Source organism: Lates calcarifer, linkage group LG20, assembly GCF_001640805.2.
Source record: "Lates calcarifer isolate ASB-BC8 linkage group LG20, TLL_Latcal_v3, whole genome shotgun sequence".
In the NCBI taxonomy this organism is placed as follows: domain Eukaryota; kingdom Metazoa; phylum Chordata; class Actinopteri; family Centropomidae; genus Lates; species Lates calcarifer.
This window is the reverse complement of record NC_066852.1, coordinates 19,532,450-19,555,516: the sequence shown is the minus strand read 5'-3', so window position 1 is coordinate 19,555,516 and position 23,067 is coordinate 19,532,450. Positions and strand designations below refer to the sequence as shown.

Here is a 23,067-nt window from a genome sequence, read left to right as displayed (position 1 = left end):
TTTGAAGCAGCTGAGACCGGCAGCCTTTTTATAAGCAAGCCCCAATGACATCACACTGGGACAGTAGCCTATCAGAGGACAAGGACTGGCTTTTAGTGTATATCTCATGTCTGCAGTGCACTGACAGCTCGGCAGCACCCTGTGCCCTCTGGGAAACCTTAGTTTTTTAACCTTTATTTATTCAGGGAATGTTTTCGGAGCCGTTTTACTGCACCACCCTATTTCACATCCACACTTCTGAGCTGCCAAATAAAAACCACAGACTTGTGTTTTTGACTGTTGAGTAGTCGTATCGTAACAGCCTTCAACCTGAACACCCTTCTATACTGTATTTCCACATCTTTATATCAGAAAGAGTCTAATTTGCCTCTGGTGCTAGCCTGCAGGACAGTGAAGAACTGCCCTTTATAACCTCCAAGTCACCGTTAGACCCTACTCTGCATTGACCATTGCACTGTGCAGACTCTGGACTGTTGCCACCATGTCACTTTGAGGACCCTGTGGTTATCAAGGCCCCAAAGTGGTGGATGAACTTGAAGCCGAATACACATGGAGGTAATATGCAATATACAGTATTATCAATATAGTGGCCTTTAAGGACAAAGCAATGGTAGTCATCCTGTATTTTTAGCTCTATTATCTCAGCGAGAGGCAGCACAACTACATAAATAAACACAACCCTGTTCAATGTCCCCACATACCACAGAATGTACCAGGTGAAACTTTCAGTAAAGATGATCTGAGTGTTTCTCATGCATCATCGTACACAATGTTCTTCCTCTATGCAGACGATAACCTGCACATGCACAACAAAAGCCTCCCACACAAAGCACATGTGGTGCAGTTAAACCACCCTCGACCTAGATGGAAACAGCAGGCCAACTGAACAGTCCATCACAAACAAAGCATTCATTCTCACTAATTCATACTGATTTATGCTAATAATGTGAGATATGTTTGTTTGAGTCGAATGTAAGTCCACAAACAACAACTTCATGAAAGTTGCTTGTTTCACTTTGCCAGTCGGTGCCATCTTTTGTGAGAAAGAATTCACAATTAAGAGGTGTCCCACATCTTATCACATTATTAAGAAAATAGGTTACCTTTTTTTGCTTGTTTGTCACGTCAACCCAGCCACTATTGGTATTTCTTCTACCCTGGAAACAGGAAACATCAACCCACAATGAGAGCTTCACACCATGTCTTTTTCTCTTCCTCTCAGTACCACTCTGCATCTCTCCTTCTCCTTTAATCTTTCCTTTTCGTTACATCTTTTTGGGGCGTTATTGTCAAGGAGCCCAGAGCAACATCCATGCGGCCAAGACGGCTGATTAGTGATACCGCGTGTAATCATTTGAACACAGTGATTCATCTTCAGAGCCTGAGTCAATTATGTTTCGACCACCCATCTGATTTATGGTCATTATTTTGGCTGGGAACTGTCAATCTGTGCTGCAACTGCAAGCTGCTGTCACCCAGTGCAGCCTGCAGAAACTTTGTTTGAAGGGTTTTTTGCCTGCAGAGGAAACCACTGCAAATAAGATGAAGAGTAAAAACCCAATGATGGCATAACTGACGAGATGAAATTAGCAAGAAGTCCTGTGAACCAGGTTCTCTTCTTTACATACTCTCTCCCACTGTTTGTCTCTTATGCACTTTTACATTGTTTCCTAAGGGAAAGTAGGAACATCCTGCTGTCTGTCTAACCCCAACACATCCCCATCCACACCTCTTCCTCTCCCTGTCGTATCCCTTCCTCTCCCTCTCTCCACATTCTCCGCTCCCTACCACACCTTCTAACCACTACAGTATCCGTCCCCTGATTTCACAGCTCTGCTTCCTGCTTCTATAGTCTGATCCTAATTTGATTTTTTTCCTCTTTTTCGTTAACTCAAAGTTCCTTCTGGGCTGTTCTTTCAACCGTCATCCATCCTCTCCACTCCCTCATCCTTGGTCAACTTAGCAGTGGTGCCTTCAAGAGCCCATTTGAGCAAAATATAAATGTGTGAATGTAAAAATTTGAATACCTCAGAGGTCTGACATACATTAATATACAGCCCTGTCTCCTAGAAATTACATTTGTACCGTACTAAATTGTTTCTCACAGCCTGGATAATGGTCAGAAGCGGTGTATTTTTGAGCAAGTGAGACTCTGCTTTTGTGTACCACACCAGAGCCGCAGGAAGCTGGTCAAGGTGGATGGTGGGTGCTGGACTTTGACTTGAGCAACCAGGGTTCACATCTAGTTTCCTGTTTGTGTTCAGGTTTAGATAACAAAAACACTTTGGTTAAGGTCAGGGAAAGATTATGGTTTGGTTAAATGTTAAGAATCACACTGTTTCTCAACTCACTTTCTCTGTATTAAACCAAGTGTTGTGAGGGCCTAAGTATATTAAAGAAGTTCCATAATGCTGCAGACACAAATGGATATTGTTAACATTTCATAATCATGTTAATAGAAAATGTAATTACATTTCCTTTATTTGTAGTTGCAAATGAATTGCATGTAAACAATTTCTCAAGTCAAGGTTGTCTATAGAAATTATATTTATACCAATTTGCAATGCCAAATAAATATTAGAGAAACATAATGCTTTTTTAATGAACACATGTGCCAAGTTTCAAAATGATCATACTGAACAAATCTGCAGAACATTAACTGATAATGTCTTTTGTTTTTCAGTTCTTGTAGTACAGGATATCATATGATTGTCATGGTCACAGCACTTGGTTAGGGAGATACTGTGGACTTGCCCATGCAGCAATTATGCTTCTGTCATAACATTACTGGGAAACCAAATTAACAGTATATAAATGTAATTTCTTGAAGGCAAAATTGAAAAGTATTGTTTAAAAAAAACAGCAGGGTTTTTGAAATTCAAAAACACAAGAGAACAAGGCAGCACTGATCATTGTTGTCAATCACCCAGCAACAGTGTTTCTACACTGGACTTCAACCACTCAAAACACAACCCCATGAACTCCATGAAGGGATCATATGACAGAAATTAAGCTACAATATGTTTCCAAGCAAAGTGCTTGATTGTCAGTCAAATAAAATGACTTAATGCTATGGTGGTTTGGAAGACTAATGTGTATACTTTTAGCTTGCCAGTTTGATTCTGTATCAAGGTCTTTTCTTCTCTGTTACTTCCCAATGAAACCAACATACAGTCAAACTGAAAAGCTTAAACATTTCCTCAGAAATAACAGATTGTCTGACTTGGTATTGAGTGGTTTCCCCAAGTGGTGAAGCCAATCTATAATGTGGCTATGTTACTGCAGAATGTTCTGAGAGTTCCTGTGGATGAAATGTACTGATAAGCAGCATGATAAGATGTATTTCTCAGGCGCAGTATTACAGCATAGATTTTTTTTTTTAATCACTCTGATTTGTGTCTGAGATGTTTTCATCACCAAAACATGTAACGGGTGAGAACAAACTTTCCGCAGAATCACATCTCATGCATACTGCTCAGGCATCTGTAGCAGAATGATACTATAGTGATTATTCATCTCATTTGCAGTGAGGAACTATTCACAAGGAAAAAACACATTACCCCCCCGAGCTGGGTTTTTGGCGTAGCTTTTTTGTCCCTCTAAGAGAGGCCCACTCTGGTCACTGTATCCTGTATATAATGTGCATCTGAACCACTGTGACCATCCTGTGCTTCTCTTTGCTGCTACAACTCATCTCACACACCTCATCCTTCCTGTACCAAGATGTGACAATGGCTATGGAATCCACAAAAAGGCATTTTCTGGTGACCTTAACCCACATAAAATCATATTCACTTAGGAGTAGTAAAGTTATGATATGTGCAGCATTCTCAAATTAACTGCAAGATTAACCAGTACTTTGAACATTAGCCTTAGTTATTAACCTTAGTATATGATTATATAACTATTTTCTGTATGATGGCTACTTTTACTTTTTCAAAGCAGGACTTTTACTTGTAATGGAGTATTTTTACAGTGTGGTATTCACACTTTCACTGAAGTAAACAACGTGAATGCATCCCTCACTGCTGTGTAGAGAAGCTGTCTTTTGTTATTATTCGGACAATGCTTTGTGGCACATGAAATGGAAAATAGGTGCAAAAGTTCTACAAGTAATCCATCAAAATACTGTCATGTCCCTCACGCAATCATTTTTTCACTATCCTCTATGCCACTTTCCTCCCTCTCTTTTCATTCTTTCTCTCTCTTGTTTATGTATTTTTACAGCCCTGGTGTCAACTCTGCCTGGCAGAGACAGCTGTTTTGACAGATGTGATGAACAGAGAGGTCAAACAATGTGGCAAGAAAAATTTAGGGTCACGAAGGCAGAACACATTTGATGGAGAAAATGGACCTTATTTTGATCACTTTCAGCTGTTGTACAAAACATATGTTTTGTATGCCACCTCTGCGTGAGTTCACTTATGTGTGTGTGTGTGTGTGTGTGTGTGTGTGTGTGTGTGTGGGTGTTGACAGGTAAGGAGAGGGAAAAATGAAAGGTCTGCCTCTTACAGATCGGAGGCGAGGAATAGGAGCAGAAAGATAAACACTCTTTCTGCTAGTCAGCACCTTCTCTCTCTCTCATCATTGCTGCTGTCACTCTTCCTCTTCCCATCACTCACTCTCTCTCATTTTCTCTCCTCTTCCTGACACTCTCCCTGCTTTCCCTCATCACTCCCTCCCCTTTCATCCCCTCTGCCTTCTTGTTCGCACCTCCCCCTCTGCCTCCTCTCTCATCACTCTCTCGCTCTCTGTTTCCTTTCTTTCATTCTCTCCCCTCATGTAACTCTTGTACTCTGCTGCTCATCTTTCATCTGTCCTCATTTCCCTCTCTCGCCGTACGCTTTTACCTAAGTCCTTTTTTCCCACTTGAGTCATTTGTCACCCCTTTTGAAGTACCATTTACAAACAATCCTCGGCAGCTTTTACCTCTTCTGGATCGCCCTGTGCATCAAGTGTTGTTGAATTACACCATTCAGCATTTCAAGAGCTTTAGAAGAGGCTGTTTTACCCCAAGATTAATTCACTCTGTGAATTTTTTTTTCCACAATTGCCTTCTGTCTTTTAGATTTTTTTAAAATAAGCAGCATTAACTTAGAGCTGATATAGCTATATTTATTAGGATTTCAGGTGAGGAAACTCACACATTCATTCAATGTACGTCACATACACTCATCACTCACCATGTTCATTTCCTGTGGAAAGAAGCCCATTGAAATTCAGAACAGTATGCTACTTTGCCATAAAAGGAGATTGAGTATAACACTTGAATAAAGTTGCAGAAGACAGATTAGAATGAAACAGCAGAGGCCAAGATGCCCCCTGATGACAGCACGGCTAAGGTTTCAAATGCCTGTGGTCATGCGTTAAGAAACTATGTTGACTGTGGGATCGCCCATGTTGAAGTCTGACATTTCACCTGATTTCCTCCATTGTTCCCATCATAATCACTATGACCATTAGATGGCTTGGTCACTTGAAAATAAATACGTTGTTGTCGAGCATTTGCTCAAAAACGACTGATGTTGCAATTTTTTCTTGGTGGGAAAGTCTCATCTGTTTTCAAAGGTTATATGCTCAGCGAGTCTCATCATGAATGGGGAAATCATCACGGAAGGTAAAATTAGTGCAGTACCCCCTTAACTGACATGCCAATCTTACAAACACACACCAACTGCCATTTTGCAAACTTCCTCAATTTTCTATTCTCTTACTTTAAACATTTATTTACATATTTCCCCACCGTAGTTTACGCTAAAGTGTTAGCATTCAACACTGAGGACACTTGGATTAATTTGGTGTCCATGTATGTTGTTTTCAGTTCCACTCATCCTCTTCTTTTCTCAGTCAATGAATGGTTGGTCTATCAAAAATATCAAGGGCATGAATTGCCATCTTCAAATATCTTGTTTTGTCAGACCAAAAGCCGAGAAAAGTAAATCCTCACATTGCAGAAGGTGGAACTGGTGATTATGTGGAGTTTTTTCCTGCTGAAAGACCCACACTATTTTGATACATAATGAATTATCGAAATTCATATAGAATCTGTAACCCTTTAACAGGTTTAAATATGTCCCTTTATGGTGTTAAGTCAAGTTAAAACCTGGATCAGGTGGTGTTTAACTTTACTGTATCTTTAAACTCAACTGATAGAATCTGAATGTTCCACGTAAACAAACACATTTTCAAGTGTTATTTGACCCAAGTCATTTTCCGTGTTTGTCTCGCCTTCTCTGCGGTGGACAGTGGAGAGAGAAGAGACGTCATTTACAGTACTGTTCCGCTATTTTACTGCACCCAGAGGCTCAGAGAATTCCTGTCTGTCCAAACACAGCTGCTCCAGCTACTTTGGATAAGAACCAAAGCTGTGAAAAACTGGCTCCACACCCAGGTATGAATGATGTGAGAGAGGGAAGCGGCAGTTAGCCAACTTAAGCCAAGAGGGATGTCGAAGCTTACGTGTCTAAGCTGCTGCAAAAGCAATGCTGATATACTTTAACAAGGTATTTTGAGGTGTAAGAAATACAGCTCTCAGCTATCATGAGTTGAATCATTTGTGTCCTGTGCCTTGAATATTCCTCACATTGTTATCAAAGTCAAAAATGGCTGACTGACATTATTTGATCTTCCAAGTGAAAAATGACACCATCAGTAGAGTGGAATAACACAGAACAACATGTATCTTGGCTGAGAGATGGTTGTGATAATACCTATCTGACATGATGAGAAACACACACTAAGCAGAAGCCCAGAGGTCATTTTACCATGACACGTCATGGGAGAGATGTTACAAACTACACTCCTGGAAGAATGTCTCCTCATTGTTTGTCTGAAGATTTGTAGACACAAGGTGTGGTTTATTTTCTATATAAAGAAAGAAAATTAGTATGTTTTGATTTATCTGTCGTACTTTGATTTCCCGCGGCTATAAATCTACAGTTTTTTTTGTGTGTGTGTGTGTGTGTGTGTGTGGGCGGGGGGGGGTCGTGTGACCTTTGACCTATAGAGTCGCAATTATCAACAATAAATCTGACTGTAAAGAACAGGACCCTGACAGAGAACCCACTCATGACCCTTGAATCGTAGGAAATGGAGGCAGATCAGTAATTATACTCACACACACACACACGAGTGACTTCACCTTCACCTTGTCTCATTTCCTGACCGACAAACACACACAACTTGTACCAAGACCTCTGATATTTTGCTTGGACTGAATTTTTGTATCCAAATGGGAGGAGAGTCTCCACAGTCTGACTGTATGTACAGACTTGTGTCTCCATAACGTGATGAATAGACACACACACACACACTGGCAGTAACCACTCTTATTGCGAAGACAAACTCAAAGAAGCCTCTGTAGCATCATTTGTGGAGAACAATGCGTTCATGTCAGTGATAGGACTTTAATGGACCTTAAAATGGACCTTAATTGTTTGGATATGTTTTTTTTCTTCTCTGAATTAGCCTCAAATGCTGATTGCTGACATTTGTTTTAGCCTGAGAAGTTTGGTAGAAAAATTTCTCAAACTATCAATGTATAAATTAATAAATCCTAATGAGTCCTTTTCACTATATGTACATTTCTACAGAGTTAAAGGTGCTCCATGGTTATGAAAACATTGCTCTAATCAATATTCTCATACAAGCTAAGGATCAAATGACTGTGTTCAGAGTGACATGTTGAGAATTATGTTTGTTAACAACTTCACTGTGTCACTTTTATCAGCAGATAAATGTCAGTGTTTGTTTCTGCTGCCCCCAAGTGGCAATAATTTCACTTGATACTGATTTAACCATTATTCATATTATCTATCATTAAATATATTGTTTTTACACCGTGTTATACAATATGCAAATAAAGCCATGGTCAAGGTGACTGGCAGAGTCACTGCAGTGGTATTTATAGGCTTGTGTTGTGCCAGATTTCCTATAACGCCTGCACTTCCTGTCCAAGAGGATGTAGCCACTTGTTCCCCTCTCAGGCACCACACCGTGTGTGTTTGTTTTATCAGTTGGGATTTTTTTCTACTTGCCACCCCACCACTTCCACCCTCACCCCCACCCACCTACCATAAGCTCTTTTACTGTTACAAACCAAACAGTTTAAGTGTTTGCACTGGAACAGCAGTGTCCTCTTCATGATGGTGTCCCACTCTATTTGTGCCAAAAACAGCCCAACTTATTTATTTTCAACATCTTACCTGGCAGTGCACGATATACGACATGGCACAAAGACAGGTGGAGGCTCCCCACCTGATAATACAACGTATGAACATCTCAAACTTAATGTACAAGTACTTTACAGACATGACAAAAATTCTCCACAGTATTTCTCTTTCTGTCTTCACCCAGTCACCATCAGAGGAGGAGGTGTATTATGTGGTTGCTGACACCTTTTCTTCCTCATTTTCGAGACACCATGTTGTGTTCACATGCATGCACATAAACCAAATTTGGTCAGCAGTTTGCTTGTTTTCATACTATCTTTAGTAATATCTGACTATTTCAACTTCCCCATCAGCTGCATCTGGTCTGACCAGCACTAATGTCACTTCATCTTTCACAGGCAACAGACATCCTCTGTGTTTCCTCTTTTAGAATAATACAACAATGCTTTAATACAAAGGCCTTTATACTGTAGAAAATCAGTGACCTATTAAACTTAATGATAGAGAAAATTGCTCCAGTTTGTGCCCCATTCTTCTGCACTGCAAACTTCAGGCCCTAATTCAAAACCCCCATTTAAAATGCGGCTTAAAATAACGTTGTAAATGTTCAGAGAAATGCAACACAACACAAACACGGTTCAGTAAAACACGCAGTGCAGTTGCCAGACAATGTTCTTTTGAAGGAACTCTACATTGTGTCCCAAATGCTGTTAAATAGGCAGTCTGACTTGACAATGGGTCATTAATCACACCTGAAAGTCCCCACAGACACACAAACTGGATGTTATACTCCGGGTGACGTATTGTTTTTCTGACCTCAGTCGATTTCCAATTCAAGCCATGAGCCTGAGCTTTGACTCTGTCATTTTGATGAGACAGAATGGCAACAGAAAAACTGCTGTGATCAGAGGTAGAGATTTCAAGTGGAACTTTACAATAAAAAGAGATCAAACCCATCACACACTGCACAGGCCAGACTTTGGCAAATTCTGTTCTGGAAAGTTTTGCAGCTTTATTTTTCTCTAATGAAGTGTTTTCTTTCCATTTTGGAGCAAAGTTCTTTTTAAATGTTTCTTTTCTTGTGCAGAAACATCAGCTGGTTACAAAGTATTAGGAAGCCTCAGTAGTTGGTTTGCCAGTTATTGCAGGAAGTATCCTGCACATTGTTTTCAGTTACAGGGAAGTGAGCCAGGACAGACTGAAATGTAACTGTATAAACATGTTTGTGGTGCAGGGCTGTTATATGCAAGCAAGAACAACTCCTACTAAACCAAACAAAAATAAGTATAATGAGAAAACTAAAATCTGTGTGCCTTTAATTCTGGTGGTTCATTCATTTCTTATGCTAGTGATGCCACTACATCAGCCACAGTACATTTCATAGAGTCCAGACAGACAGTAATCAGGTATTACTTTCAGTCAGAGTCTCCTTATCTAGTTACCATTTTGACATTTAACTAACTTGACATAGTATTTTACTTCCACACACTCAGAGTCTGTCTACTAACGTCACACTGCTTCCACAGATATTGTCTACACATACACTGCCACCTTTTGGTGTGTCTTTGTAGTTGCAGCTACAACTGACACTGCTTCATTTTATTATTATCTGTTCAGTCATTTTATACTTATTTATCCATCGACCTACAACTTATGTACTCCAGAGTGTGTGATGTAAATGTAAAACCTAGTGAATCTGAAGAGATTAAAATATACAGTTTTAAAGCAGCACACACTGTGTCAGTTAAAAGAACCACACTTCACGACATTTTTGCTGCAAATTAAAAGCAAAACACAGTAAGTTTTCAGTGACTAACAACATGACAGTGTGCTGGCTCTGCTTTGACTCTTTCCACAGAAGACATTTTGAAATGTCATGGTAGGTGTAACATTGGTAGGTGTCAAACACAGGTGTAAATAATACAATTAACGAATTTCAGCCACTTGAGTTTCAAGGTGCTGCTGTTATTCATGTTGGTTCACTGTCACAATGTAGAGGTTTACTGAGACACCTGAACACAACAGAGCCGTCGTTAGTGTTACCAATAACACCTGTGCCTTCTCTGCTGTAACAAATGAAAATCTCTGCAGTTTCACCTGCAGTCCTTCATACTGCACATGAATAGTGCAACAGTTTAAGTTCCCATCATCAAGCACTGTAGTTGCATATTATGTCATAGCTGATGTGCTGTGACTGATTATATGAAACAGCATGATGCACTGTTTAGCAGCCAACACCTGCCTCTTCAGTTTTATGTTCTTTCAGATTTAAGTTCTCCATTCAGTAGTTTTGATCGTTTAATTTTAATTGAGCGCTCTAAATGACTCTATTGGAGTCATGTTTTCAATTTGCTTTATTCAGACACATGTTTTGAGCGGTGATTGTTGTAACTGCTCGATGACACAATCCTATTATTAGACCACAGAGGAAACTGTATATCTTTTAATAGAATATGCGTCACCATGACTCATGTAATTGTTTTAATATGAAAGTGATGTCATTACAGTTAAAGCCAAAATTGACTGTCACAATAATATCAATATTTAGACCTCTTTATCCTGTTAAACTACCTGCAGGATTGTCATGGTAATATTACACATATAGTCTACATAAAGCCATGTAGATAAAAACCCTCATGAATAACAGATTAGATGTATAAGGAACATCAATCCATCCAAACACTTGTCTGTAAATCAAACAGTGTCTAAGATCCAGATTTGGGCTTCACTGACAGTAACGAAGCTGATTTATCAGCAGGGCAGCGCTGGCAATTACCTCAGGGCTTTGGACCCCAGGGGCCCCCAGAGAGCTCTGGTTCACTGCTTGTCAATCAGTGCATGGTAATTTAACTGCACATTTGTAGAGGAATCTGCACCACTCAAGTACAACACCTTCATTATTGTAGCTGTATTGTGTTCATATGGTGCATATCCCTTAAAACAAATACCACAGACTAACTGATTCACAGAAAAACTGGTCGCAGGTGCAGCACAGGAGCACTGTTGGGCTTTTGTGAAAGAAACCTGCAGGAAAAAAAGGGTACAAATCATAAAGAATAGATGGGAGGTCAATAAGGGCCAGACAACTGGGTAATACAATGGGTAACACAACTGCTAAATGACTCACTGATACTCCTCTGTGTGGTGATGTCTTCTAAATCGTCATCTTATGCAGCTGCAAGTCTTTTGCTTAAATTAAACTTGTGCAAAACAAAAAAATCTGTATGAAACCAGACATGATCAGTGGAAGTGATGATAGCTGTTTGTGTTGAAATGGCACAATCACATTTAATTCTAGGGCTGATCTTTCCTCTGTAACCCCCCTGTAGGATTATTATATGATTATTACAGTGACGCACTGTGAGATTAAAAAAAAAGAAACAGGTGGGATTAAAGTGGCCCACAATAAAGCCACAATTAACCGACTACTGAGAGCCATTGACACACTTTTCCTGATATTACGGGAATATTACTTTCTTACCACAGAGTACCAGATTATAAACACAGCAGATCTCATATAAAATCCCAATAGAACAGCAATTAAAACCCTGTATGGAGTCATAATACAGCTGTACATAGAGGGCTGCTTTTTTTTTTTTTCTTTTTTTTTTTAGTTCAGACGCTGTTCGGCGCTCTCGCACCGTGAAGGCAGTACCGTCCTGCCCGGCGAGAGAAAGCTCTGACAGCTTACGAGTCAGTGAAAAGCCTCCAGAAACTCAGCATCCTGCATTTCAGTCCTCACACCCGGAGCGCACGGGCATGCAGGGAGCGCACTGACTCGTTCAGGGGGAGGGGGGTGGAGGTGTGGAAGGGAATGGACTCCCACACTGCACCGAACCAGAGGACTGCCGCTGGGAGGATGAGGAGGATGAGGAAGACTGCGCCGTCAGTTTCGTTTTAATTCCTGCAACCGGCTGCCTTTACGCAGGGTGGAGAGGTTCAGTCATCCGCCGCCCCTGGCAGTGTAATCCGCTTGTCGGGAGGAGCAGGGAAAGCCCCTGTCCAGACTGAGACAGAGGCGAGGGGGAGAGAGAGAGAGAGAGAGAGAGAGAGAGAGAGAGAGTTTTAAGTCGGACCGGGATAGAGAGAGTTGACAGGAGCGTTTGGTCATAAGTCAAGCTTCTGTCCTGCTGCTGCTGCTGCTGGGAAAAATAAATTAAGTGACTGACAGAGACTCTGAGGAGGATCACTCAAACTGCTCCACTTCACACCATGAGTGGACCGACAAATGGTAAGCAGTGTGTGTGTGTGTGTGTGTCACAACTAAGGTGTACACGTGTAGGCATTGTGATTGTGTGTGTGTGTGTGTGTGTGTGTTGAGGATGGTGGGAATGTGTGGGTGTTCATATGAGTGTGTGTGTAATCGACAAGGCAGTGTCCTGGGAGGGTTTAACCTGAAGTAGACATAAACAGGCCTTCACTGAGGTTATTGATCACCAGCTCGCTAATTGACACTGTATTTCATCATGTCATTAGACAGCTCCCTGTCAATGTAGGTTAGAAACAGAGGTTGGTGGGAGTGTGTCGATAGCTGTCGATCAGTATATGCATGATTATCTCTTTGTGTCACCTGCTCTGATAACTGTGAGCAGTGTGTATGGATTGATGGAGATTTCTCTGATAGCAACCAGGAATTCCTCCACTGAAGAGATTCTCAGTCACGTGACAGTCAATTTCATTTTAAGTAACAAATATGTTATATTGCACCTCCAGTATTTTGTTGGGGCTTTTGTGTCAGAAATCAGCACCTATTACGATCAATACCAGTCAAGTAAAACAGTCAGAAAAGCTTGTGACAGCTACTCAGATATTTTGGAGAGAAGAGAGGAAGCTTACTGTTCTTTGATAGCTGGAGGACAAAAGAGCACATCCTTGGTTGACACCGTGCAGGGCACATATTAAAATACCCCAACGTCTAAACACAGAGCCGCATAAAGCAGGATTTTATTAATGTGAAGCCACTAAATCCCAAAATTTATTTTCTAAAAAGTGCATCGGCAGACTGTGCCTTCCAGTCTAAGCCATCGTGCAGCTCCTCCCAGCAGCAGTTCAGTTATATTCCTCCCAACAAAGTGAGATATCTGATGGGGGCTACGCTGCTGCACAATTACGACCATGTCGGTGTAGTAGAGGGGCCCTCTCTGAGCGGCCGTCACCTCAGAAATCTCCCAAAGAAAAGAAAGGGATTATCTTTTGGCTGACTGGCTCGATCGACACCAAAGGAGAGCTTATTGGTTTGTTTACCCGCAAGGTCAAAGGTCAGAATAAATATGTGATGCTGTCAAACAGTGCAGAATAGATGGCTCATTTGACTTTGAGGCTGTTTAATGGAGAATTGTCAGGAGGTGAGATCGAGTTAATTTTTTTGTGAAAATCATGCATGGCAAAAAAAAAAAAAAAAAAGCATCCAAGATGATGACTGATGCAAAGATGGAGTCAAATTGATTGTTTCTGTTCTTATCAGCAGATGTTTTGATGTTGTGGATTAGTGGTTCCCAACCTGGGGGTCCAGGACCTGAAGGGTCCCCAGACAGTTCATTTTCTTTGCATTTTTCATGTGGGCTGCTGGTAAAGTTTACCTCACTACAACGTTTCCAAATGAAAAGGGGTCATAACCTAGAGTGGTGACTCCAGGGGAGGGTCAGCAAGGAGAGGGGTCACTGGGGTCAGAACCACTCATTGGATCAAGAGTAACTGGATGTTGAAAGCAGAAGAAATATAGAGCCACTAGAATTTCAAAAGACAGCGGTTAAAGGTTGTGTGTGCACATGACATTACCTGGCTTCTGGGCAGTTACACACACAACACACACGCAGCACACAACATATATAAACACACACACACACACACACACACATACTGTACATGTATGCTCACACATTGCATGTTTTCACCTTCATCAGTTGCACAAACTGACTATAAATAACAAACAAACACAAAAATATTACAATCAGACTCCATCTCTCTCTCTCTCACACACACACACACACAGGTGGCTCAGATCTTTCTCTGTCTGTGGTTCCAGTCCTTGTGCCGCCATCTGGCCACAGAACCAATGCCAGCTTCTGTGGCGCGCACACACTCACACACACAGACACACACACACATGATACAATTTGTTAGGAAACATTTCTGTCCTAGTTTTACCTTTTTTTATTCTGAAAACATTTATAGATCCACAACTCTCTCTGTCTCTGTCTCTCTCCTGCTGTCATCAGCTTAACCTGCCAGCATGCTTTGTTTGCTGCGATTGCATAATACTCTGGGATACTGCAGCATTAAGCGTAATGTCATTTAATTGAGTAGAATACAGTAGAGTGTTTGCTCAGTTTGTTTTTGCACAGTGTGGAGTGCAGCCAACTGTTGCAGCAAATCAAAATCAATAACATCAGTCAATGAAATCTATTCCCTCCCATTTCTCCTTTGTCTTGTTGTACCACCATGACTGTATGTGTGTGTGAGTGTGTGTGTCAGACAGCGTAAAGAAAGGGCTTGTTTCACTAAGAGGGATTTGACCAGTTTCATAAGTGAGGATGAAAGAGTTGTAATCCCTGAACGGCCTCACTGCACCCTTTTCTGTCCTGGCAGAGTGTGTCTTTGTCGTCTGTCATGTTCTGCATTTATGTATCAAGATTCAAAACTTTATTGACATATGTCAGAACAAGAGAGAAGTAATGTGTAAGCTGTACCGTTGCAACAATACACTGAGTACATTTAGATGTGTAATATCGTACATAAGTAATTGTATATTTCCTGAATTTTGGAAGATACTCCCTGAGCAGTTTGAAATGTCAGTCAGTATACATGCCTGTCTCTCTCTACTCCTGCCTGTCTTCCTCTCAAGCCACTCTCTTGTAATGAATGGTTGTAAGTCCCGCTGATCTCCCTGGCAGAGTGACAGACTTTCCAGGAGCCACTACTCGATACAAAGTCAACCACTAAGCCGTCTTCACCTCCTCTAAACCTTCAGAGTGTGAATGCGATTATATTTGTGTGCACGTGTGTGTCGGCCTTCTTTTCTGTCATTGGTTGCTTACTTTTCGAGGGGGACAAGAAAAACCACTTTACTGACACATGAAAAATAAGTCAATTTGTGGATATGATTTGTTTCGACTTAATATATAAAACAAACCTGAGCACTTTTCATTTCAATATTCATTATGCACTGAAGCTTGTGTTTGGCTGTCACGTTTCTTCACCAAAACACTCATCTTATCTCTTATCTTTTTGAGGCAGTTGTTCCACTTTTTAAATTTAAAAAAAAAAAAACTTTGATCAGATGTTAAGGAAAGGCCTCAAAATGACGATAAGTGACATGTTTTTGATCCTCTCCTCTTCTCTCCTCCCAACAGTTCAGTACCAGTCAGGTCTTTATGGAGGAAACAACAACAGCAGCTCTCCTGTCTCCAGCCGAGGAAACTCTCCCATCGTGTGTGAGCGCTGTGGGGAGGTTTGTCGCGGGGAGGTGGTGCGTGTCAAGAAAACACACTTCCATGTTCACTGCTTCACCTGCCAAGGTAAAAAAAAAACAAACAAAAAACTTCAACACACCTACTCACACACAAATACGCTTCCATACACTCGCATCCGCTTCCACTCCCACACTCACACTCACTCACAATGTTTCATATTCATCTCTTTTTCAGTCTTGGACTGATGCACTGGGTTTCCGTGTGTGGATTCCACCCACTTCAATTTACATAATTAAATATTAAATAATTAGCAGTACTCAGACAACAAGGAGCCAGCACAATTGTATCAGTGATAGCTTCTGTCTTCACTAAAATAGAAACTGACTTTGCCAGGATCAAAGCCAATCACAAGGTGTATTACAAAAAAAGGCATTCAGTGACACAGAAGCATCGGTAATTGGCCACCGCTTGTCACCAGAAACAAAAGCGACATGGTATATCTCAGAGTGGGGAGAGCTTTGATCCTTTAAACATTAGAGACACTGGAGTTTTGTCTAGATATCCCAGCACAAGACGTTTTGACTGGCAGCTAGATTTTGTCCTTGTCCTGTACTGTGCTTATCTTCTGATGACCAGGTGTGTGCTGGTATAATTTGGGGGCACCTGAGTGACAGGCCAGACTTACCTTAGTAGTTATCTATCAGCTAGTATGGATAATTCCAATGTCTCCATGTAAAAACCCAGATGGCAAGTACGGCTGGGGGATAAACAACAAAAAAATTAACCTTTTGATTTACATCCCAATATACAGTATATCGATATCAACTGAAAAACATTATTGTGATAAGATTTCTTTCCATATTGCCCACCCCTACTGGCAGGTAAGGTTTCAGTCTCTTAGTGCCCAGGCTTTAGTGGTATAGACCTTTTTACAGCAGACATTTTAACTTGCATAAGGAAGCACAGGTGTCAGTGACTGTGAACTAGCATGCATACTCCCAATATCCTGAAACAAAAGCGTTAAAATGGAATTCAGCCTTCCTTCACTTTATTATTTACACTTGTGTTTTTCCTACTGAGACGTCTTCTCTGAAAAAAAGGCCTACTTAGGAATGTGGGAATACAAAGCAAACACAGAAACAAGAACATACACTCGGCTGGAGAGGTGAGCGAGCCTCGTGTAGCTCTACAGCGCCTCATACACATCAGCAGTGAGTGCAGTAGTAAAGTTTTGTCCCATCGTGTCTAATGTGGCAAAAAATAAAAATCAACAACAACAACAAAGAAAAAAGCAGAAATAAAATACCAGCTAGCTAGCAGTGTTCAGATATGCAGCTTTCTTGGTAAGCAACACAGTTACCATGTAACCCCTCCCTCACAGTTATTCATTTTTCATATTCATGTCTGTGTGGTTATGTGTAGTGTTTGCGACAGTGGGTCTTTGCATGTTCGAGCTCCACCGACCAGTGAGCAGGTGAGCGCAGAGCACACAAACAGAGGTCTGGAGTCAGCAGCTAGCTTAGCAGAGCAGTCAGCAGCTTTTCAGCCCGTCGTCAGACTCCAACCAGCTAACCTCCTTTCACAGGCCGAGGCCCGCGCGGTCCCAAAGCGTGCTGCGAGACAACACAGTTTTCTCCGTTTGATCTGCCAGTAACATTGCCTGAATGCACTCAGCCACAAAGCACCAAAGAGGAGGGTTTTCTTTTTCTTTCTTTTTTGTCCCCCATGAAACAGCTTGTTTTATCTGATGCCGCATTGCTCATTGCAGATCTTAAAAATAGCCTGAGCTCAAATAACTGCTTTGATTGTTTGTTTGGTTGAATAATTGATTGTCTAATTGACTGATTGTTTGCTCAATGGAAGCACTCATTCCCCTCCTGACGGGGACCCGAGCCAGATTTATTGACGGAAGTGTTCTCTCTTTGATATTAAAGTATTTATTATTATGGACAATTGATCTTGCAGAGTAAGCTTAATGACTTTCAGCTAATGGACCATGGGCTGAGTAGACATCAGCTGATGAAGTGGACAAGAATCAAATCATCAGCTTTTAGTACACAGGCACTTCTTTTTTTCACTCTCTCTCTCTCTTTTCTGCTCATTATCTTTTCCTCTCCGTCAGTCTCGCTCTCTGTCGCTCTCTTGTCTCACATTCTTTGTTTGTAGCTGTGAATGTCAGAGACGTACAATGTGTCTTTGTTTGGTAAACAGCATAATCTCCTGTTAGTGTGTCTATTTGGGATTGAAGAGGGTTTTATTGGAACAAGGAGAGAGAGAGAGAAAGGAGAGAAGAGGAGTGAGAAATAGAACGAGATAAACAGATGAGTGAGATAGATGAGTGTGTGTGTGTGGCTCATTTAGGCAGTATGATGTGATATTTTTGGATAGAGCCATACTTGATACATAAACTTTTATCTCATGATTTAAAATACCTTTTAAAAGTATAGACCTTGGAGCTTAAACTATTCAATGACAGTTAATCATATGGTTATTTTTAACCATGCTCGGTTGGTCAATCACCTTGGTCCAGACCATATCATGTCATTTGCACAGACATTCATGGTCCCCAGAGGATGAGTCCATATTGACTTTGTAGTTCCACTGACTTGAGGCTGACAGCTGTGGTTTGGAGGGAAATGTCACGACGTCTTTGTTTTCTCTCAGAGCGATAAGAACAAAGTGCAGACGTTTTCAACAAGGCTGATCGCTCAGAAGACAGAGGGAAGATGCAACTGTGCAAATTATATCTCTCTGCTTTTATAAAAATCTCTCATAAAATATGGAACACGTTCATAAATTTGCTCTTGTTTTTTGGATTATTATCTCCATGTCCTGCCGGGTTTGCAGATATGTAGTCATAACTCTTCAGTTTGATGGGACAAATGCTAATACTTAACTATTAAAAATCCCATTTACTATCAGTGTTAACAATGTAGCCCGAATCCACAGTATGTCACAAAATTGTATCAGTGTAATCCCTCAGTAAGACTCGAGACTGGTTCACCCCCCCCTTGAGCCGTCCATCCGTCCCAATCACACTCATGCAAATGCAGTAGAAGCTACACAGCGAGGAAATCCATCTCATGTTGATGATGCGAATAAATGAGGGGAGACAGTGACAGGACAGCAGACGTGTGCTGGATGGACGGATCGATCGCCTCATTGATACCTCCCCTGGGTCCCCCCTCACCCCACCGTCTCTCCCTCCACATCCTCATCCCTTCACTTTGCTGTCTGCTCCCCTTTTCTCTTCAAATGTGATGCTTTCTCTCTGTTCGGCTCCCTCTAATCTCTCCCTGGACTCCCATCTTGGCTTTCTTCTCTTTTCTCCATGTCTCCTCTCAGCCTTGTGTCTAAAATAATCCTCCCTCCCCCCAGCCCACCCCCCACCTCTTTTTTTTGCCAGAAAACTGAGTCATGTACATCATCTGTGACCTTAACGGCATCTCTTTCGCTAAGAACCATTTCAAAAAATAAGATAAATACCAAATCATTTGATTCTCACTATGCATCAAAACATTTCATGTGCCATTTTGACAGAAAAGGAACTCTGTCTATTATACTATTCAAATCCCCTTTTTGAAAACTTTATGGGATCATTCTCAGCTAAAAAGTATCTCCTCAAATGTAGTAGCAGACTAATTTATTCGGGTGGATCACACAACTGCAGGTGCTTCACCTTCTCAACAGAATTTAAAGTAGTATTGTGTGATTCTTCCCACATAGGAAAGCTCACTGCAAAGCCTGACCCATTTGAAACAAGTTAGTGATTCAGAAGAGAAAATGTAGCTGGAGAACTAGTATATTCTATCAGTATTAGTGTACGCTCAGCCATTCAGACAGTCACGGATGGCCTGGCTCTTTCTTCAGAAGAGGCTTCAAGGACAAACTGTGAAGCACTAACCGCTGTATCAGCTCAGCTGTGCTGCACTCTTTTCTTTTGTGTGTGTCTTTGCACAGTGGGCCAGTGTTCCGGTGCTCTTTTGCGTTTCTGTGCACGCGCATATGTTTTCTGGAATGCATCTAAGATGAGACAGTCAACATGTTGTATCACGCCTCCAGGAGTTGTTGTTTCATGAATCTATCTTCATCTGTATCACTTTTTCTTAAATCCGTCTTTCCTCTACCTCTTGTCTTTCGTTCCCTCGACCCTTCGCCTCAGCTGCCGGCAGTGAACAAAGAAATCATTATCTGCTGTCTTTCTGCCAATTGTGTGTGTTTATGCGTGTGCATGTGTCCGGACCCCAAGCACTTCAATCTAATAGGCTACAAATCACAGTTAACAGATGCAGGAGAAGAGTATTTAAATACTTCGCTGCTTCTGATGAACTGCAGCTGAACCTGCCCCCCCGATGTGCAGAAGGGAGGGAAAAGTAGCAAAATGGTGAAGAATAAAATTGATGGAGCAGAGAGAGAAGAAGGGAGTAGAGACTGGGATAAAAGAGAGAAGAAAGACCGTGATTTTATTTATTGATTTGTATTTATTTTATTTATTTGTGCCCTGAAATGTATTTTCTGTTTCCTTTCTCTGCAAGCCTCCTCTTACTCTTCCCTGCTTCTCAGCCTACAGTAGAAAGTTAGATCAAGTAAAATATTGCCCAGACTGCCATGGTGTAGTATGTTGTGAGTAAGATTCTTCATGTCTTGGATTTGACATGTGTTTTTATTCCCTGTCAAAAGTCTGTCCCTCCCATACACCTCGGTCTTGACAGCCTCTCTGGCATCGCAGCGCTCTTATTTCTTTATCGTCCATCAGATTCATAGATCTCTTTACAGACATTGTGACTGCAGGAGAAGCACAGATGGGACCAATAACATTAACGGCGCCAGAAACTATAGCAATGCAAAGCAGCATTTAATGTTATTAGTTACATCCGCCAAGGAGGTTGCATTTTCATCCATGTCCGTTTGTTTATTTGTCAGCAGAATTACACAAAAAGTACTGAACCGATTTGCACCAAACCTGGCTGAGGGATGGAGCATGGGCCAAGGAAGGATCCATTAAATTTTAGTGAAGATCAGTCAAAAGAGTGGATAAAGGAATTTTTAAAATCACTTTCCTTAATGTTGTGTGAGGCAGTTTTCGACATTTTCATCAATTTTTCAGGAAATATGGATTTTGCAGGGTTTTGTGTTACAAGAGCCAGACAGATGTGTAGGATTGTTTGGCCTTTGTGGAGGTATATGCTGTATTCACTGCTGTCCTAGTTGCACCTGTGTTTGAGAAGCCAGAAAGCTCTATTCAGCTTAAGTTTTATTTTACATTTTCTCCCTTGCAGCAGCTCTGCACCCACACTTTGCAAACTTCTAACCCAAAACAAAAAATCTAACTAAAGAGGCATCATCCTCCTGTGACTCTGATATGATCATTTGTTTGGGGGTCCTCCTTGTTTACACTAATATTCACTTCATAATAAGCTGCTATTAAAACATTGAAATTAGAAATTTCTCTGTCCTTAAATTTTGTCATATCATGTGAACATGATGATTATTTTCTGTGAATTTTATTATGGTTTGTCCTTTCCGTCTGAAGAGAATAAGTCATATAAGTCAGAGGTCCCTGCACTTGCTTCAAGGATTCCTGGGGTCATTGTAGCTGTCATAAAAGACCACTGTCTCACTGGAGTCTGGCTGTACTACACAGTGAGACAGAGTGGAGCCTGGATGACTCTCCAGATGGTTGTAGATGGTCATAAAAATGCTGTTATTTTCTCTACTACTGGATCAACTGTGCACCAGAAACGATCATCTGTCAGGAGGTTGAATTCACTTAAATACAAGAAAATTAAACACCCTGGTGATCTCTGATGATCTTGTGACCAGACTTGTAGTCGATCAATTACTACTACTTACAAAGACTAAATCATTGTGTGTCATTTGCTGTATCTGAACTGCTCGGTTTCATTTAGTGGCCGAGACTCTGCTGGCTGCACGGGAATTTTCCAGTTTCTGACGATTCAGCACACAGACTTAATTTAGAAAACCTTCAGAGTTTGGGACAACAGGTGGGGTCAGGGACGGTCAGGGTGAGGTCATGCAGGGTCACAAGGTCTTGCTTGACAGGGTACGACATGGAAGCAACTGACAGGTCTTTGACCTATTTTAACATTGTGCTTCAAACAGCAAGTTCAAGTGACTGCGGGAAGATTCGTCCCGACTGACCATGAAAGACTAAAATGTCATGTGACAGAGAGGGAATAATGGATGGTAGCAGGATGACACATGCTCATTTATTGTCTGGGAGTTCTCTGCTGTGGCATTTTCTGCTTCTATTGTAATGACACTGTAAATCTGTAACATTAAATATTCAGTGTAATGAAATTCTTTTGGGTTAGAGACAGTCTTGTACTCTTTGCATTCAGTGTCATTCTTGACAGGTCAAATGGTTTTTGGAGGAATTTTGAGCTGATCTTAAGACTTCATGTTCATACATATATTATGGGTCTGTCTGCATATACTGCATAATCCACTAGACAATTTGGGCCTGTGAACAAACAGGCCTTTCTGTGGCTGTGCATGTAGGAATAACCCCAGACATTTTGAGACAAATCGCCCTCCATTTACTCTCTGGTCCACAGAAACAAGCCTCTCCACAGTTCTTGCTGAGCTTTGCTCACTGTTTGTCTTTATCAGGAGCAAAGTTTCAGTTCTGAGACCTTAAATAGGTTATTGTCAGTGTAATACAGCCACGAAGCTTGACTTCAACACATCAGCATGCTAACAGGGCTCATTTTTACCATATTAACAATCAATAATTTAGTGTATTAGCATGCTAACACTTGCTAATTAGCACTGATGGGAATGTAAATACTTTTTCAGGTATTTAGTCATAAACCAAAGCATTGGTCTGGTGAATGAGATGAATGTCTGAAATCTTATTGAGATATTTTAATCTGGATGAAGGTGGTGGACTAACAGACCAACCATTGTCATCCCTGGAGCCAAGCAGCTAGTTTGGCTAATAAGATCAGACCAATAAAAACACCAGTAAAAAGTATGAAAGCTCACTTGGGAGAAGCAAAATATAACAAAACTGTATTCAAATATTACTTCATGGTCTTGCTTATTAAAATAACAATATACATAAAATAAATATGTCCTAGCTACAAATTAAAGCAGTATCAACTAGTGCAGCCTCATGCATGGATCATGGTCTGTGAGGACAGTTTTAATAATTTGGCCTGTGATCTGAAATCCAAATACCCCAGAGGGAGGGAGGGAGGCCAAGTCTGAACAGCTCCCTCTCTTTGCTGTTTTCCTCCACATCTTAATAGTTTTCCACTCAGACAGTGATGAATGTGCGAATGCTATTAGCAGGGTGAGAAAGGACGAGGAAGACCCGGCCACCATCCTTAAGTGTGAGTGTGACTGTTTGAGATGGAGGGAGACAGAGACAGTAAAGAAGAGTAAATCTTTATATAATAGGTGGGTTTGCATAGATCATCATGTCATAGCTGACTGAAAACCTAATTATCGTGAATCCT

At 41.1% G+C, this 23,067-nt stretch overlaps 1 protein-coding gene across 4 annotated transcripts in view; it reads left to right on the top strand.

Moving 5' to 3' along the window:
• Nucleotides 1–11,809: 11,809 nt before the first annotated feature.
• The window catches only part of LOC108894027 (actin-binding LIM protein 3), a 39,001-nt gene continuing 27,743 nt past the window's right edge, over nt 11,810–23,067 (top strand). For all 4 annotated transcript variants that reach the window (XM_051078763.1, XM_051078762.1, XM_051078761.1 and 1 more), the window contains exons 1-2: nt 11,810–12,402; nt 15,524–15,688. In XM_051078763.1, coding sequence (XP_050934720.1) covers nt 12,384–12,402; nt 15,524–15,688 — 184 coding nt within the window. In that variant the 5' untranslated portion in view covers nt 11,810–12,383. The remainder of the gene's footprint in view (nt 12,403–15,523; nt 15,689–23,067) is intronic.